Source organism: Salvelinus fontinalis, chromosome 17 (assembly GCF_029448725.1).
Source record: "Salvelinus fontinalis isolate EN_2023a chromosome 17, ASM2944872v1, whole genome shotgun sequence".
NCBI lineage: Eukaryota > Metazoa > Chordata > Actinopteri > Salmoniformes > Salmonidae > Salvelinus > Salvelinus fontinalis.
Window position 1 is genome coordinate 46,425,120 of NC_074681.1, and position 16,717 is coordinate 46,441,836.

The window sequence follows — 16,717 nt, forward strand, 5'->3', positions numbered from 1 at the left end:
TCAAAAGTTTGGGGTCACTTAGAAATTTAATTTTCTTTTTTTTTGTCCATTAAAATAACATCAAATTGATCAGAAACACAGTGTAGACATTATTAATGTTGTAAATGACTATTGTAGCTGGAAACAACGCTGTGTACTACTCCCTTCACAGAACAGCGCAAACTGGCTCTAACCAGAATAGAAAGAGTGGGAGGCCCCGGTGCACAACAGAGCAAGAGGACAAGTACATTGGAGTGTCTAGTTTGAGAAACGGACGCCTCACAAGTCCTCAACTGGCAGCTTCATTAAATAGTATCCGCAAAACACCAGTCTCAAAGTCAACAGTGAAGAGGCGACTCCAGGATGCTGGACTTCTAGGCAGGTTTCCCATGCTTGTTCAATGAACCATAAACAATTAATGAACATGCACCTGTGGAACGGTCGTTAAGACACTAACAGCCTACAGACGGTAGGCAATTAAGGTCACAGTTATGAAAACTTAGGACACTAAAGAGGCATTTCTTCTGACTGAAAAACACCAAAAGAAAGACGCCCCGAGTCCCTGCTCATCTGCGTGAATGTGCCTTAGGCATGCTGCAAGGAGGTATGAGGACCGCAGATGTGGCCAGGGCAATAAATTGCAATAGACGCCTAAGACAGCGCTACAGGACGGACAGCTGATCGTCCTCGCAGTGGCAAACCACGTGTAACAACACCTGCACAGGATCGGTACATCCGAACATCACACCTGCAGGACAGGTACAGGATGGCAACAACAACTGCCCAAGTTACACCAGGAACGCACAATCCCTCCATCAGTGCTCAGACTGTCCGCAATAGGCTGAGAGAGGCTGGACTGAGGGCTTGTAGGCCTGTTGTAAGGCAGGTCCTCACCAGACATCACCGGCAACAACATCGCCTATGGGCACAAACTCACCGTCGCCTATGGGCACAAACCCACTGTCGCCTATGGGCACAAACCCACTGTCGCCTATGGGCACAAACCCACTGTCGCCTATGGGCACAAACCCACTGTCGCCTATGGGCACAAACCCACCGTTGCCTATGGGCACAAACCCACCGTCGCCTATGGGCACAAACCCACCGTCGCCTATGGGCACAAACCCACCGTCGCCTATGGGCACAAACCCACCGTCGCCTATGGGCACAAACCCACCGTCGCCTATGGGCACAAACCCACCGTCGCCTATGGGCACAAACCCACCGTCGCCTATGGGCACAAACCCACCGTTGCCTATGGGCACAAACCCACCGTCGCCTATGGGCACAAACCCACGTCGCCTATGGGCACAAACCCACCGTCGCTGGACCAGACAGGACTGGCAAAGTGCTCTTCACTGACGAGTCGCGGTTTTGTCTAGCCAGGGGTGATGGTCGGATTCGCGTTTATCGTCAAAGGAATGAGCGTTACACCGAGGCCTGTACTCTGAAGCGGGATCGATTTGGAAGTGGAGGGTCCGTCATGGTTTGGGGCAGTGTGTCACATCATCGGACTGAGCTTGTTGTCATTGCAGGCAATCTCAACGCTGTGCGTTACAAGGAAGACATCCTCCCTCATGTGATACCCTTCCTGCAGGCTCATCCTGACATGACCCTCCAGCATGACAAAGCCACCAGCCATACTGCTTGTTCTGTGCGCGATTTCCTGCAAGACAGGAATGTCAGTGTTCTGCCATGGCCATCGAAGACCCCGGATCTCAATCCCATTGAGCACGTCTGGGACCTTTTGGATCGGAGGGTGAGGGCTAGGGCCATTCCCCCCCAGAAATGTCCGGGAACTTGCAGGTGCCTTGGTGGAAGAGTGGGGTAACATCTCACAGCAAGAACTGGCAAATCTGGTGCAGTCCATGAGGAGGAGATGCATTGCAGTACTTAATGTAGCTGGTGGCCACACCAGATACTGACTGTCACTTTTGATTTTGACCCCCCCCCCCCCTTTGTTCAGGGACACATCATTCAATTTCTGTTAGTCACATGTCTGTGGAACTATTTCAGTTTGTCTCAGTTGTTGATTCTTATGTTAAGTTTGCTGAAAATAACAGGGAGAGGACAGTGAGAGAACGTTTCTTTTTTTTGCAGAGTTTACATATAATGGTGCGTAAAGACAGCATATGAATAGTAAAGGTGTGTACAGCAGTAGTTATAGAGGATGAGGCATGGCTAAAATACAGTATATACATGTAAAGTGGATAAAACGGTATGTAAACATTACTGAAGTAACCAAGGAAGATTACTTTTCAAACACATACTGTAGTAAAAAATACAGTTGATACTTACTGGCATAAGCACTTGGGGCTGGTTTCCCAGACACAGATTAAGCCTAGTCCTGGACTAAAAAGCATTCTCAATGGCGTTTCTCCATTGAAAGAGCTTTATGTTTTGTCTGACTTACATTTCAGTATGTGCCCTCTGTTTTGATGTCTCCGATTCTCCCAAGGAGATACCCGAGGGCCTCCTAACCACCACATGGGTCCTCCACCTGGGGGCCAGGGGCAGGGCGGCCCTGGGGGCCCTGACCAGGGCTCTGGTTCTTACTGGGGAGACTCTCAGCAGGGGCGCCGATCCAACGACTTCAATGAAGGTGGCCAGGACTTCCACGGACGGGGGGAGGAGAGCTGGAGGAGAGGGTCCAGCCAGGAATACCAGGGAGGCCACAGAGGAGGAGGGGGAGGGCAAGGGGGAGGAGGGGGGAATGGGGGAAACTGGGGCTCTTCTGAGGAAAGATTCCCCCGTGATGGGGGAGAGTTCCGAGGCCGCAGGGACGACAGGTGAGCTTACCTGGCTTTTCGGTTGTGACCTTTAACCTCGCGTCTGTCTTGACTTAACGTCTGTGCCGCCACCTCTACCGGCTCTCTAACCTACATCTTTATACTTAAAATCTCACCTTAGCTCTCATAGTGTTTACCTGTACCTCTACACCTTAAATCTCACCTCTCACTTACTTTTTCATCATTCTCATCTTAACCCCAACCTTCGTCTTTCAAACCTACCTTTGCTCTGACCCTTAACTTACCATATTAGTGGATCTATAGGTTGCTTCTGCCTCGGGTTGCTCAAACTATCGGCTTATGTGCGTGTGTGCATGTCAGGTTTGGTGGTTATGTGAGTCCAGGAGAGGAGTTTGACCAGAGGCAGAGAGACAGACTGCCTCCACCAAGGCATGGCCAGGACTCAGACGACACGTGGGTCTAACTTTCCTACTAACTCACTGACTAACTTGCCTACCAGCTCGCCACCTAGCTTTCCTACTAACTCACAAACTGTCCTAACTGGCAACCTAGCCTTCCTACAAACTCGTCTACAAACCCGCAGACCAACTTTCCTACTAACTACGTTACTGTCAAAATACACTGTGAAAGCTAGAACACAGACATTATGCATACCAAGGCCAGGATTCAATCCAAGTCACATTATAGAGCAGCGCATTATAGCAGACTTTTAAAGGTAATTTACACTTGAGCCGACATGTGCATAGTTCACCCTGAATGCAATCTCTGCAAACGTCTGGGGAAAATTAATTTAAAAGGCGCATTGTCGGCTGTCTAGTGCAATGCTTTTTAACGCACGTTGGATTGCCCAAGTTATCTTCTTAGTGGATGTTTCCTCTAAAAACAGAAGCTGAGATTCTGTTTTGAATCATGCATTTGGACTGGCAGTTGCAGTATCACATATCACACTGCTGAGAGTAAGCACAATCGTATGTGATTTGTTTTATAGCCTTTACTTAGTGTCCTGAAGTGTGAACCTCTCCTTTTTTCGAAAGAAAGGGTAAAGCATGGACAGTGGAGCGTGGATGTTTCAACGGGCGTTCTGTATCTCCACTCAAACGGCGTCTCTTTTCTGTGCAGGTACAGAGGGGTTGGACAGGGTCGCCCTGGGGGGAGGGGGTTCCCTGATGAGTTTGGTGGGCCGGAAGAGAACTTTGACACCTCAAATGAGATGGCCGGAGGTTGGGACAACGGTGGGAGGGGGAGACCCCCCCGAGGAGGGGGCCCACCCAGAGGAGGAGGTGAGACCAGCTGAGTTTGTCTTGTCTGTCCCTCTTTTATGATCTGTCTCTGTCCTCATCTAGTTCTCTCTCTACCTCTTTCTCGTCTGTCTGTATCTGTCCATCAATCTATGGGTCCTATCTTTCATTCATCCCTCGGTTGTTACCTCAGGAGGTGGTGGAGGTGGACGGCAGGGCTTGCTCCCCACCCCTGATGAGTTCCCCCCACACTATGAGGGAGGCAGAAGTCAGGAGGCCTGGGAGGGCGGGCAAGATCAAGGTAAAGGGGCTGTCTTATCGAACCAGGGTTGCGTGGCAGGCCAACAGCTCCCAACGCTAGCCATAAGGAAATAATAGCATAGTAGGCTAACCCTTACAGAAATCATGGCTAGCAGCCAGTCTCACTCCAAGTGAAGTACACGTTCAAGGTAGTGAAAGGACTAATCAATGTATATGGCAGCCCCAGAGGATTTTTAGTGCGACACTACTAAGGAATTCATTTTTTAGGGGTTCATTTTGACAGCTCAGCGCCAGGTTATGAAATAAATAGTGCCACAAGTAGTGTGAGTAATAGTGTCCGTTTTATCCACATCTCCCCCATGTTGACCCTGTTGGGAAATAACTGTGTTCATGTAATTGCGTGTGTGTGCTTCTGTGTGTGTGTGCTTCTGTGTGTGTGTGTGTGTGTGTGTGTGTGTGTGTTCCCGTGTGTGCATGTGTGCTCCCAGGTCACGAGGCTTACAGAGAAGGCCAGCGCTCCGAGCACGGCCCGCCGCACGACAGCCCGTCCCCTGCCAGCCGTGAGCGCTCCTCCTCCCTGCAGGGCATGGACATGGCCTCGCTGCCCCCACGCAAACGCCCGTGGCACGACGGCCCGGGCACCGGAGACCAAGACTCCCCGGGAGCAGGGGTAGAGGACAGGACAACAGGTATACAGGGGAGAGGGGTTAGGGGGGTGTTTGTGTGACAATGACTGATGCTAAGGCTGTCATGTATCCATTACTTGTCATGTCATGGAGACTTTGAACTACTAGCCTAGCCCACCATGTCTCTTTATTTCTCTTACAGTATACAGTGCATTCGGAAAGTATTCAGATCCCTTGACATTTTCCACATTATGTTATGCACATTCATCTTCTGTACATCTATCACTTAAGGGTTTAATTGCTCAATTGTAATTATTTCACCACTATGGCCTATTTATTGCCTTACCTCCCTAATCTTACCTCATTTGCACATACTGTATATAGACTTTTTCTATTGTGTTATTGACTTTATGTTTGTTTATGTCGCACTGCTTTGCTTTATCTTGGCCAGGTCGCAGTTGTAAATGAGAACTTGTTCTCAACTGGCCTACCTAGTTAAATAAAGGTGAAATAAAAAAACTAAAATGTTAGCCTTATTCTAAAATGGATTAACTAAAGAAAAATCTACACACAATACCTCATAATGAAAGCTTTTTAGAAATGTATAAAAAATAAAATAATTATCTTATTTACATAAGTATTCAGACCCTTTGCTATGAGACTTGAAATTGAGCTCAGGTGTATCCTGTTTCCACAACTTGATTGGAGTCCACCTGTGGTAAATTCAATTGATTGGACATGATTTGGAAAGGCACACACCTGTCTATATAAGGTCCCACAGTTAACAGTGCATGTCAGAGCAAAAACCAAGCCATGAAGTCGAAGGAAATGTCTAAAGAGCTCCGAGACCGGATTGTGTTGAGGTACAGATCTGGGGAAGGGTACCAACAAATGTCTGCAGCATTGAAGGTCCCCAAGAACACAGTGGCCTCCATCATTCTTAAATGAAGAAATTCGGGACTTCCTAGAGCTGTCCACCTGGCCAAACTGAGCAATTGGACAGGAGGTGACCAAGAACCCGATGGTGACAGAGAGCTCGATTTCTTCTGTGGAGATGGGAGAACCTTCTAGAAGGACAACCATCTCTGCAGCACTCCACCAATCAGGCATTTATGGTAGTGGCCAGGCGGAAGCCACTCCTCCAGTAAAAGGCACATGACAGCCCACTTGGAGTCCGCCTAAAGTAACCTAAAGGACTCTGGCCATGAGAAACAACATTCTCTGGTCTGATGAAACCAAGATTGAACTCTTTTGCCTGAATGCCAGGTGTCACGCCTGGAGGATTCCTGGCACCATCCCTACGATGAAGCATCATGCTGTGGGCATGTTTTTCAGCGGCATGGACTGGGAGACTAGTCAGGAGCAAGGAAAAGATTAACGGAGCAAAGTACAGAGAGATACTTGATGAAAAACTGCTCCAGAGCGCTCAGGACCTCAGACTGGGGTGAAGGTTCACCTTCCAACAGGACAACAACCCTAAGCACACAGCCAAGACAACGCAGGAGTGGCTTTGGGACAAGTCTCTGAATGTCCTTGAGTGGTCCAGCCAGAGCCCGGACTTGAACCCAATCTAACACCTTTGGAGAGACCTGAAAATAGCTCTGTAGCGATGCTCCCCATCCAACCTGACAGAGCTTGAGAGGATCTGCAGAGAATGAGAGAAACTCCCCAAATACAGGTCACCAAGCTTGTAGCGTCATACCCAAGACTCGAAGCTGTAATCACTGCCAAAGGTGCTTCAACAAAGTACTGAGTAAAGGGTCTGAATACCTATGTATATTTCAGTTTAGTTTTGCAAAAATGTATAACCTGTTTTTGCTTTATCATTATGGTGTATTGTGTGTAGATTGAGGGGTATAAAGAAAAAGAAAAAACATTTTAGAATAAGACTAACGTAACAAAATGTGGAAAAAGTAAAGGGGTCTGAATACTTTCTGAATGCACTGTATTGAGACTTCTATAATCTGTCTTTGCATGTCATTCTTTGTTGGTATTAGGGTTAAGTGGTTTTATGTCCTAATTTGAAATGGAACGGAGTCCAACCCTAGTCTTTTCCCTCTGCGCTCTCCAGGCCGACCGCCCCAGAGAGAGGAAGGCGGCTACGGCCCCTTGACCCGCGGCGGCAGAGGGGGCTGGAGGGGGGCGCCCCGCGGGGCCCCCAGGGGAGGAGGGCGTGGCCGGTAGGACTGAAGGAACAACTCACTACCAATCGACCTACCTGCTCCCCACCAAACCTCCACTCTCTTACCTCCCCATCCCCTTTTCCCTCCTATTCACCCCCCCCATCCCCTGCAAAGAGGACAGGGACCAAAAAGAGAGACACAACCACTACCGCCACCTCCTGTCCCCCAGATCAGTGGATCATCTCTGGGCTCAGACTACACCTCTTCAGGCCTGCTTGTAAGGCTGGAGGATGGATTGTTTACTGTGTGTATAGGGGCCTCGTGGAGTGGGAAAGGGCCTTTATTGCTGTATGTGTCGAAAGCCTCAGGTCTCTCACTACGGGATGGACGAGTTGCTATCTTTACATTTGGATCCTTTAGACGACAGATTCCGCCCTATGGCTCTTTGCCATACTCATCCTGATTGGTCGCTGCGGGTGTTGTCTAGTGGCCTGATTGGACGCGACAAGCTGAAGCAATCACTGATTGGTCAAGGTTTCTATTCCAAGTTCAGACATGGGCCACATAACAGAATGGTTTTTGTCAGTGTGGTTTGAACAAAGCATTGCAAGAAACCTGGGGTTTATTCAGGAGGGTGCAACGTTTAGAACATTGCAGACAGGCATTGGTAGGATTCCTCATTCTGCATGAGAAAGAATTGTCTGTTCTCAACATATTTCTGTCTTAATGTTTTGTAATGCTGCACCCTCCTGAATAAACCCCTGGACACACTTCATGTGATAATGTGAACTGCCCATAGTTTCTCTTTTCTACATGTACTGTAACAACCACGCATAATTGAAAGAGTCCAGGATTTTACGCAGTTGGACACATTGAACTTTGCCGATAGGAATACAATGTACAGATCAGACAACTTTTGTTTGTTTTGGGGAGAATAGAGAACCATGTCCACTCTGTACATTACATTTATATCTGAAAATGTTCAGAGGCTGCTGCGCCACACTGAAAATGCCCACCGTTTCAAGATTCATTATTCCAGGAGAGGATTTGGTCCTCGGCTATAAGTGCGCATCCCAAATGGCACCCTATTCCCTATATAGTGTACTCCTTTTAACACGGCCCATATGGGGTATGGTCAAAAGTAGTGCACTATATAGGGAATAGGGTGCCATTTGGGATGCTCAGCAGTCCTGTTTGTCACTGATAGTTAACAAACAGAACAGGGCGTTGAATGTGTTATTCCCCCCCCCAAGTCCTCGGCTCCATTTATTTAAGTTCATTTTTAAATGTCCAATAATGGAGAGAAGAATCACTGTCTCATCGCCGGGCTCCCCTGACTATCGAGGCGGCCTTCCTCTCTTTCTAAATGTACAGTTTGTCATGAGATTGTCATATTGCTTTTGTCCATTTTTTTGTATGAGACTATAATAGAAATGTGTGCAAAATGTCACCCTCGTTTCTGGTCTTTCATTCTTTGTGCAATGACTGTGGGGAGGTGGAGGAAGAGTGTGTACTTGTACACCCTTAGCCTGGTCGTAGATCGGTCTTGCCATCTCCCTGGTTTGGAGTGGCAATGACCATAGAAGTCAAGACATTAAACACATCTGGGACCAGGCTAGTAGTATACACTGGTGTTCCGTAGACTTCAGCAGGTCACGTAGTGCCCACGTCATCCCATTAACTGTTAATTCAGACACCATTGCAATGACTCGTACGCATATTGCCAATCTAAAGGGCTATATTAAATCAGAACTTCATACATAGCCTTTTTGGATACTCTCAATAAGTGATTACCTAAAAAGGAGGAAGTCAGGATGCATTATCTGACATGTTTGGATGAGTAAAACCTCAAGGAAAGACATGAAATATGCATTTGAAATTAGCCAGACCTGAATACAGACTTTCAAATAGCCTACGGTTTTAGAAATACGTTTGATTTAGCACTTTTGGTCCTGCACCAAGTATTTCATCCACTCTAGGCCAATAATCTATCCCTTGGTTCAGGATAGAGAAGACATTCCATGATAAGATTGTACATTTTATTAGTTGGGGGAAAAAAACATGAGGCTTCATAGTTCTCTGCTGGTCTGTTCCATTTGAGTCTTATTCTGATATTACTGGGCATGTTGGTCCATCAGAAGTAAATTACAAGAGAAAACAAGGAATTAACACCATTGTCATGGGCCACATTATGACTTGGTTTTGCTAGTGCACTCTAAGCTAGTCATTCAGTCCTATTCACAACAGAGGGCAAAAATCCGTTCGGATTAATTGAAGTGGTGGTTAAATTGGCATCGTTTTACCCGTGACAGTCCTTTTGATAGCAGACACTGCCATCCCTCCCATGAATCGAATTCCTGCGCTACCGCCCGGCAGCAAAGAGACGATGTACCCAACGATTACGGCAACCTGGACAATGGCTCCGATGGCGGTGAGTATGGTGCTGTGAAGGCTGAGCGCTGCATAAAGTGTACATCCAATAGAGCACAGATACACCAACGCGCTGGGAGTCGGCCTCGCTATGAGCTTGCTGGGTCCCCGCAGTATCGCTGCTCCCAGAATTGCGAAAAGAGAGCCGAGCGACCAGAGAAGGGCAAATTTGCGCGCATACAACAGCAACAAGGGTGCGTACAGGGCGGACAGTCCAAAGCACAACGCTGAGAACCCAATACACACTCCGAAAGCGACCAGTCGTTGCGAGCGACTCATTCCCGGAAGACATGGGTCTGGCTCCGTAGACCACGGCCAGGAATAGCCGCTGCCCAACCCTTGGCCTGTCGAACCTCCGCCGCGACTGCTGGAGCCAGAGAACGGGCTCGACCAGCTACCGAACCAGCTCCCAGCTACTGAAGTGGATTCGATATCTATGGTCGTACTTGAGCTGGACTGAGATATCGTCTTGGCACCACCTTTAGACTGAGCCAGATATTCTTGAAGACTTCGATTTAATTCCGCCATAACTTCTCGTCGACATGTATGTTGACAAATTTCCTTTATGTGCGACTAGTATTCTGCCTGCAGCAAAAATGATGACGTCACGTTAGTATGACAAGGCCTTACGTTTACATTGTGGATAACGCATTCAAAATATTACATTTTAATCAATGTCAATTTGTATTGTGCTTATATTCAAATACAAAAAGGAATTTACGAAAACAATTCGAATTATGCTTCAGAAACCACACTTTTTTTCACTATAGTTGTAGTCCTAAATCCCGGAAATGAGTTAGCTCTGGTTCGTTCAGCCATCCCTATTGGGAAAGAATAGGGTTTTGCGATACACACTGAACATAAGTTTAACACAGGCTTAGGATATCCTATGCGTTTTTTCTGACATAAAAGTCAGTTAACATGACCTTAATGAATTATGAAGCCTTTGTGATTAGTTTTATTTTATTATTACATACATTCGTCAAAATTCACAATAAGTGACGTTGGCTGATGAATATGATGCCATAGAACAAAACGTGTAAGATATCCTAAGCCTGTTATTACCACAGAACTTATTTTCGGTGTTTATCCAAAACACATACAAAAACGCCATTCATTTCCCTCATAGAGAGACACAGCGTGCACACATTTTGCGTAATCACGTTGCCGTATGGTACATATTACGCAATTGTCGCAATTCAACCCACACTCAGGGTTGTCATGTCCGCAGTTTTCCTGAAATTGGACTACTTTGAAAACGATGTCGGGGGTGAAAATCTATTGGTCGCGAGTTGCGGGTTTTTGTGCTACTTCTAAATTGCACCGCTATGGCAATTTCTTAAACATAAACAGTACCCGTCAAACGTTGAGACACCCTTTGCTTTGATGACAGCTTTGCATACTCTTGGCATTCTATCAAATCAAATTGTATTGGTCACATTTAAATCAAATCAAATTGTATTAGTAACAAGTGACGAATACAACAGGTCTTACAGTGAAATGCTTACTTACGAGCCCCTAACCAACAATGCAGTTTCAAAAAAATATGGATAAGAATAAGAAATAATAGTAACAAGTAATTGAAGAGCAGCAGTAAAATAACAATAGCGAGACTATATATAGGGGGGTACCAGTACAGGATCAATGTGCGGGGGCACCGGTTAGTTGAGGTAATATATAGGTAGAGTTAATAAAGTGACTATGCATAGATGACAACAACAGAGAGTAGCAGTGGTGTAAAAGAGGGGAGGGGGGTCAATGCAAATAGTCTGGGTAGCCATTTGATTAGGTGTTCAGGAGTCGTATGGCTTGGGTGTAGAAGCTGTTTAGAAGCCTCTTGGACCTAGACTTGGCGGTCCGGTACCTCCCTCTGCAACTGGATCTTGGACTTCCTGACGGGCCACCTCCGGGTAGTAAGGGTAGGGAACAACACATCCGCCACGCTGATCCTCAACATGGGGGCCTTTCAGGGGTGCGTGCTCAGTCCCGTCCTGTACTCCCTGTTCACTCATGAATGCATGGCCAGGCACGACTCCAACACCATCATCAAGTTTGCAGATGACACAACAGTGGTAAGCCTGATCACCGACAACGATGAGACAGCCTATAGGGAGGAGGTCAGAGACCTGGCCGTGTGGTGCCAGGACAAAAACTTCTCCCTCAACGTGATCAAGACAAAGGCGATGATTGTGGACTACAGGAAAAGGAGGACAGAGCACGCCCCCATTCTCATCGACGTGGCTGTAGTGGAACAGGTTGACAGCTTCAAGTTCCTTGGTGTCCACATCACCAACAAACTATCATGGTTCAAACACACTAAGACAGTCATGAAGAGGGCACGACAAAGCCTATTCCCCCTCAGGAGACTGAAATGATTTTGCATGGGTCCTCAGATCCTCAAAAGGATCTACAGCTGCCCCATCGAGAGCATCCTGACTGGTTGCATCACTGCCTGGTATGGCAACTGCTCGGCCTCCGACCGCAAGGCACTACAGAGGGTAGTGCGTACGGCCCAGTAGTGCGTATGGCCCAGTACGTCCTGCCATCCAGGACCTACATACCAGGCGGTGTCAGAGGAAGGCCCTAAAAATTGTCAAAGACCCCAGCCACCCTAGTCATTGACTGTTCTCTCTGCTACCGCACGGCAAGCGGTACCGGAGCGCCAAGTCTAGGTCCAAAAGGCTTAACAGCTTCTACCCCCAAGCCATAAGACTCCTGAACAGGTGGCTACTCAGACCCCTCTTTTACGCTGCTGCTACTCTCTGTTTATAATCTATGCATAGTCACTTTAACTCTACCTACATGTACATATTACCTCAGTTACCTCGACTAACCGGTACCCACGCATATTGACTCTGTACTGGTACCCCCTGAATATAGCCTCGCTTGTTATTTTACTGCTACTGTTTAATTATTTGTTACTTTTATTTTCTATTTCCTATTTTTTACTTAAAAGGATCTGCCCTTTTTCCCCCCAATTTTCGCCTAAAATGAAATACCCAAATCTAACTGCCGGTAGCTCAGGCATTGAAGAAACGATATGCATATTCTTGATACCATTTGAAAGGAAACACTTTGAAGTTTGTGGAAATGTGAAATGAATGTAGGGGAATATAACACATTAGATCTGGTTAAAAAAAATACAAAGAAAAAAACAACCGTTTAAAAATAAAAAATGTGTACCATCATCTTTGAAATGCAAGCGAAAGGCCATAATGTATTATTCCAGCCCAGTTGCAATTTAGATTTTGGCCACTAGATGGCAGCAGTGGATGCGCAACGTTTTAGACTGATCCAATGAATCATTGCATTTCTGTTCAAACTTTTGCTTCAAGACTGCCCAAATGTGCCTAATTGGTTTATTAATAACTTTTCAAGTTCATAACTGTACACTCTCCTCAAACAATAGCATGGTATTATTTCACTGTAATAACTACTGTAAATTGGACAGTGCAGTTAGCTTAAATTCTTGTTAATCTTTCTGCCCATTACAGATATGTCTATGTCCTGGGAAATGTTCTTGTTACTTACAACCTCATGCTAATCGCATTAGCCTACGTTAGCTCAACCGTCCCGTGGAGGACCCACCGATCCTGAAGAAGTTTTAACACTTATTTCAATTTTCTTTCTTAAAACTTCTTAAAGCATTGTTGGTTAAGGGCTTGTAAGTAAGCATTTCACTGTAAGGTCTACAACTGTTGGATTCGGCGCATGTGACAAATACAATTTGATTTGATTTGTAGTGCTAATGCAAAACAAAAATGTGCACCCCTTTGAGTCCCCAGGACCAGGACTGAGAACCATCACTCTTTATTGGGACCTCTTCATGTGCAGACAGGCTTTCACAGTTCTCTGTATCTGAGGACAGAAAACATGATACTTAAATTAGACAGCATTGGATATGATGTTACTATTATCTCTGGCCTCACTTCTAGGGACTGATATTACACAAAAGTACCCTATCCAGTAGCCCTATCCAGAATAGGCTACTCTGTCCCTTTGACAGTTGGGGCTCCTATCCTTTCACCCTCCTCCATGGCTGTTAGCTAGCTACCTACAAATGCATTTGGAGTTTGTTTTTTACAATGATAAATACATCAAGATAGTTAGCTAATATGAAGTTAGGTAGCTGGTGATATTTAATTCATACATTAGGTAAAGTTGGCTAGATAGCTAGCTAGCTATGTTAGCCACTCATTTGAGTCAGCCTTCACTGTAGTATTTACTTACTTGAATAGGTTTTCCCAGCCATGTGGACGATTGGAAACAAGTTTGTTTGTCACCAGATTGGTTTAGAGAATATTTACCAGTGAATAAATTCATGAAATAGAGAATGGATTAAACTATTTACCCATTTAATAACCAGACCTTCATAGAAACTTGCTATGCCAAATTCTTCACGCAAAATCGAACGTACTGCTATATGCTGCCAGCACACCCACAAGCGAGCCACTATGGGCAGCAGGAGCGACATGCTGCAATTTACCACGTACTAATGGGGAGTGATTCAGGCCAGAATTCAACCTAGTGAAGCTACTGATACCTCTCACTAAGTCACCTAACATCTTCCTAGCGACGTAAAATACCGTCATGAATTAACATGGACTGTCAATGGAGAAGTTTTGTTCTAAGGCGTCAAACTGCCGACGCGTTCACGCCACGTTCATGTCATGTTGACGTAGTGTTCACATCGTGTAACGTGGCACTGACACGTCAGTTTGTGTAAGTTTATTATGAAAGATATCACCATGAACGCCTTAACGTCTACATGACATCTACGTGTACATCAAGCTTTCACGTTGTGTAAACCCAACACATCATGTGTTAGTTTAAGTGTCTGTTTCCATGCAACACTGGAAATGTTGTGTGAGAAGGTAGCAGGGCTGAGGGGGAGTTTAGCCAGAGTGAAATTCTCACGCTCCAAGAAGAGAACAAGGCACTTGCAGCCAAGGTAAAAATCCACGATTCTAAAATGGATTGTTTACTCAGGAAAACAGGTTGATGAAGGAGTCGCTAATAGACATACAAAGTTGTAGCATGCGTGAAAATCTAATATTTTCTGGGATTCCTGAGGACACATCCAATAATCCAGAGGGCGCGATCAGAGAGTTCATGCAATCCGCCTTGAAACTTCCTCTAGAGACTGTAAACAAGGTGGCTTTCCACCGTGTACACAGACTTGGAGCGACAAGACCAAGGGTCCCCGACCGATCATCGCAAAATGAGACAGCTCCATAACACCGTGGCTGTACTAAATTCTACAGGGACATCAGGTTACGAAAAAAAGAAATAGTAACACATTATACAGGATACATTTGTACTGTAGTGAAGCTGTATCTATAGTAATGCAAAGTCTCTTTCATGATCATGTGAAATGTCAATTGCTGTGGAAATGCTGGGATGTGTTTTTCAATTATGTTAAATGTAATTATGATGCAGCTATGATGGTGATACGATATGGATTACAATTATCATCATGAATATTAAGACTATACGCACTACATGTTACACACATAGACACTCAACCATGCATATTGGCGGGGTTATTATTTTTTTGTACATCAGACATTATAGTCTTACTCTTTTACAGATATTGTACACACACACTAAATCACATCCAATATCATACACATCAACTTACTCAGGTTTACTACACACATAATATCTTGTCTCAATTTTCTAACATCTGTGGCATTGGCTCACAGGCAAACAGGCAAGGGAATAAAACATATATTGCTAGAACCTATTTCTTGAATCCAAAATATCGGACATTTGAAAGCTGACCGTCATAATACCTCTGATGGCAGTAACTTTACAAGCACTAATTATGGTAAATTTAGACTGAGAATCGTATCTAGTTATGGTAAGGGGTGAATAAGTGTAGCCAGTTATAATTGTAACGATTTAGCAGATTATAAAAAAAGATCAGTCTTTACGTGGCTAAAAGGAAAGGTATATAACATATCCTGTTTACAAGAAACTCCCTCTACATCCTTAGATGAAGTTGCGTGGAAAAAATGTTGATCTGAATGTGCAAATAGGAATGATTCGCAAGGAAGGTGGATATTTTTGAATATGAAAGTGGATGAAAAAGAGATTTGGCTCATTAAACAAATCAAATGTATTTATAGCCCTTAGATCAACTGATATCTCAAAGTGCAGTACCGAAACCAGCCTAAAACCCCAAACAGCAAGCAATGCATGTGTAGAAGCATGGTGGCTAGGAAAAACTCCCTAGAAAGGTCGAAACCTAGAGAAGAACCAGGCTATGAGGGGTGGCCAGTGCTCTTCTGGCTGTGCCAGTTGGAGATAATAACAGAACATGGCCAAGATGTTCAAATGTTCATTAATGACCAGCATGGTCAAATAATAATAATCACAGTAGTTGTCGAGGGTGCAACAGGTCAGCACCTCAGGAGTAAATGTCAGTTGCCGCAGGCAGAACAGTTTAACCTGGAGCAGCAGCACGGCCAGGTGAACTAAGGACAGCAAGGAGTCTTCATGCCAGGTAGTCCTGAGGCATGTTCCTAGGGTTCAGGTCCTCCGAGAGAGGGAAAGAGAGAATTAGAGAGAGCATACTTCAATTCACACAGGATAAGACAGGAGAAATATTCCAGATATAACAGACTGACCCTAGCCCCCCCGACACAAACTACTGCAGCATAAATACTGGAGGCTGAGTCAGGAGACACTGTGGCCCCATCCAGTGATACCCCCGGACAGGGCCAAACAGGCAGGATATAACCCCACCCACTTTGCCAAAGCACAGCCCCCACCCCACTATAAGGATATCTTCAACCACCAACTTACCATCCTGAGACAAGGCCGAGTATAGCTCACAAAGATCTCCGCCACGGCACAACCCATGGGGGGGCGCCAACCCAGACAGGAAGACCACGTCAGTGACTCAGCCCACTCAAGTGATGCACCCCTCCTAGGGACGGCATGGAAGAGCACCAGTAAGCTAGTGACTCAGCCCCTGTAATAGGGTTAGAGGCAGAGAATCCCAGTGGAGAGAGGGGAACCGGCCAGGCAGAGACAGCAAGGGCGGTTCGTTGCTCCAGTGCCTTTCCGTTCACCTTCACACTCCTGGGCCAGACTACACTCAATCATAGGACCTACTGAAGAGATGAGTCTTCAGTAAAGACTTAAAGGTTGAGACCGAGTCTGCTTCTCTCACATGGGTAGGCAGACCATTCCATAAAAAATGGAGCTCTATAGGAGAAAGCCCTTTCTCCAGCTGTTTGCTTAGAAATTCTAGGGACAATTAGGAGGCCTGCGTCTTGTGACCGTAGCGTACGTGTAGGTAT

At 45.7% G+C, this 16,717-nt stretch overlaps 2 protein-coding genes across 6 annotated transcripts in view; one reads left to right on the plus strand and one right to left on the minus strand.

Annotated features, from left to right (window-relative positions):
- Positions 1-8,427, plus strand: part of wdr33 (WD repeat domain 33) — a 41,383-nt gene extending 32,956 nt beyond the window's left edge. For 2 of the 5 annotated variants that reach the window (XM_055867615.1, XM_055867617.1), the window contains exons 18-23: positions 2,438-2,768; positions 3,090-3,182; positions 3,849-4,009; positions 4,161-4,268; positions 4,717-4,917; positions 6,926-8,427. In XM_055867615.1, coding sequence (XP_055723590.1) covers positions 2,438-2,768; positions 3,090-3,182; positions 3,849-4,009; positions 4,161-4,268; positions 4,717-4,917; positions 6,926-7,038 — 1,007 coding nt within the window. In that variant the 3' untranslated portion in view covers positions 7,039-8,427. The remainder of the gene's footprint in view (positions 1-2,437; positions 2,769-3,089; positions 3,183-3,848; positions 4,010-4,160; positions 4,269-4,716; positions 4,918-6,925) is intronic. The other 3 variants (XM_055867616.1, XM_055867618.1, XM_055867619.1) reach the window with 3 other exon arrangements.
- Positions 8,428-9,002: 575 nt separating this feature from the next.
- Positions 9,003-10,040, minus strand: sft2d3 (SFT2 domain containing 3). The gene has a single exon (XM_055867620.1). The coding sequence runs from the start codon at positions 9,933-9,935 to the stop codon at positions 9,261-9,263; it is 675 nt and encodes a 224-aa protein (XP_055723595.1). The 5' UTR covers positions 9,936-10,040; the 3' UTR covers positions 9,003-9,260.
- Between the last annotated feature and the right edge of the window lie 6,677 nt (positions 10,041-16,717).

Bases quoted from the DNA above. Each gene is read 5' to 3' on its own strand.
- sft2d3 (XM_055867620.1), bottom strand. From the start codon at position 9,935: ATGGCGGAATTAAATCGAAGTCTTCAAGAATATCTGGCTCAGTCTAAA.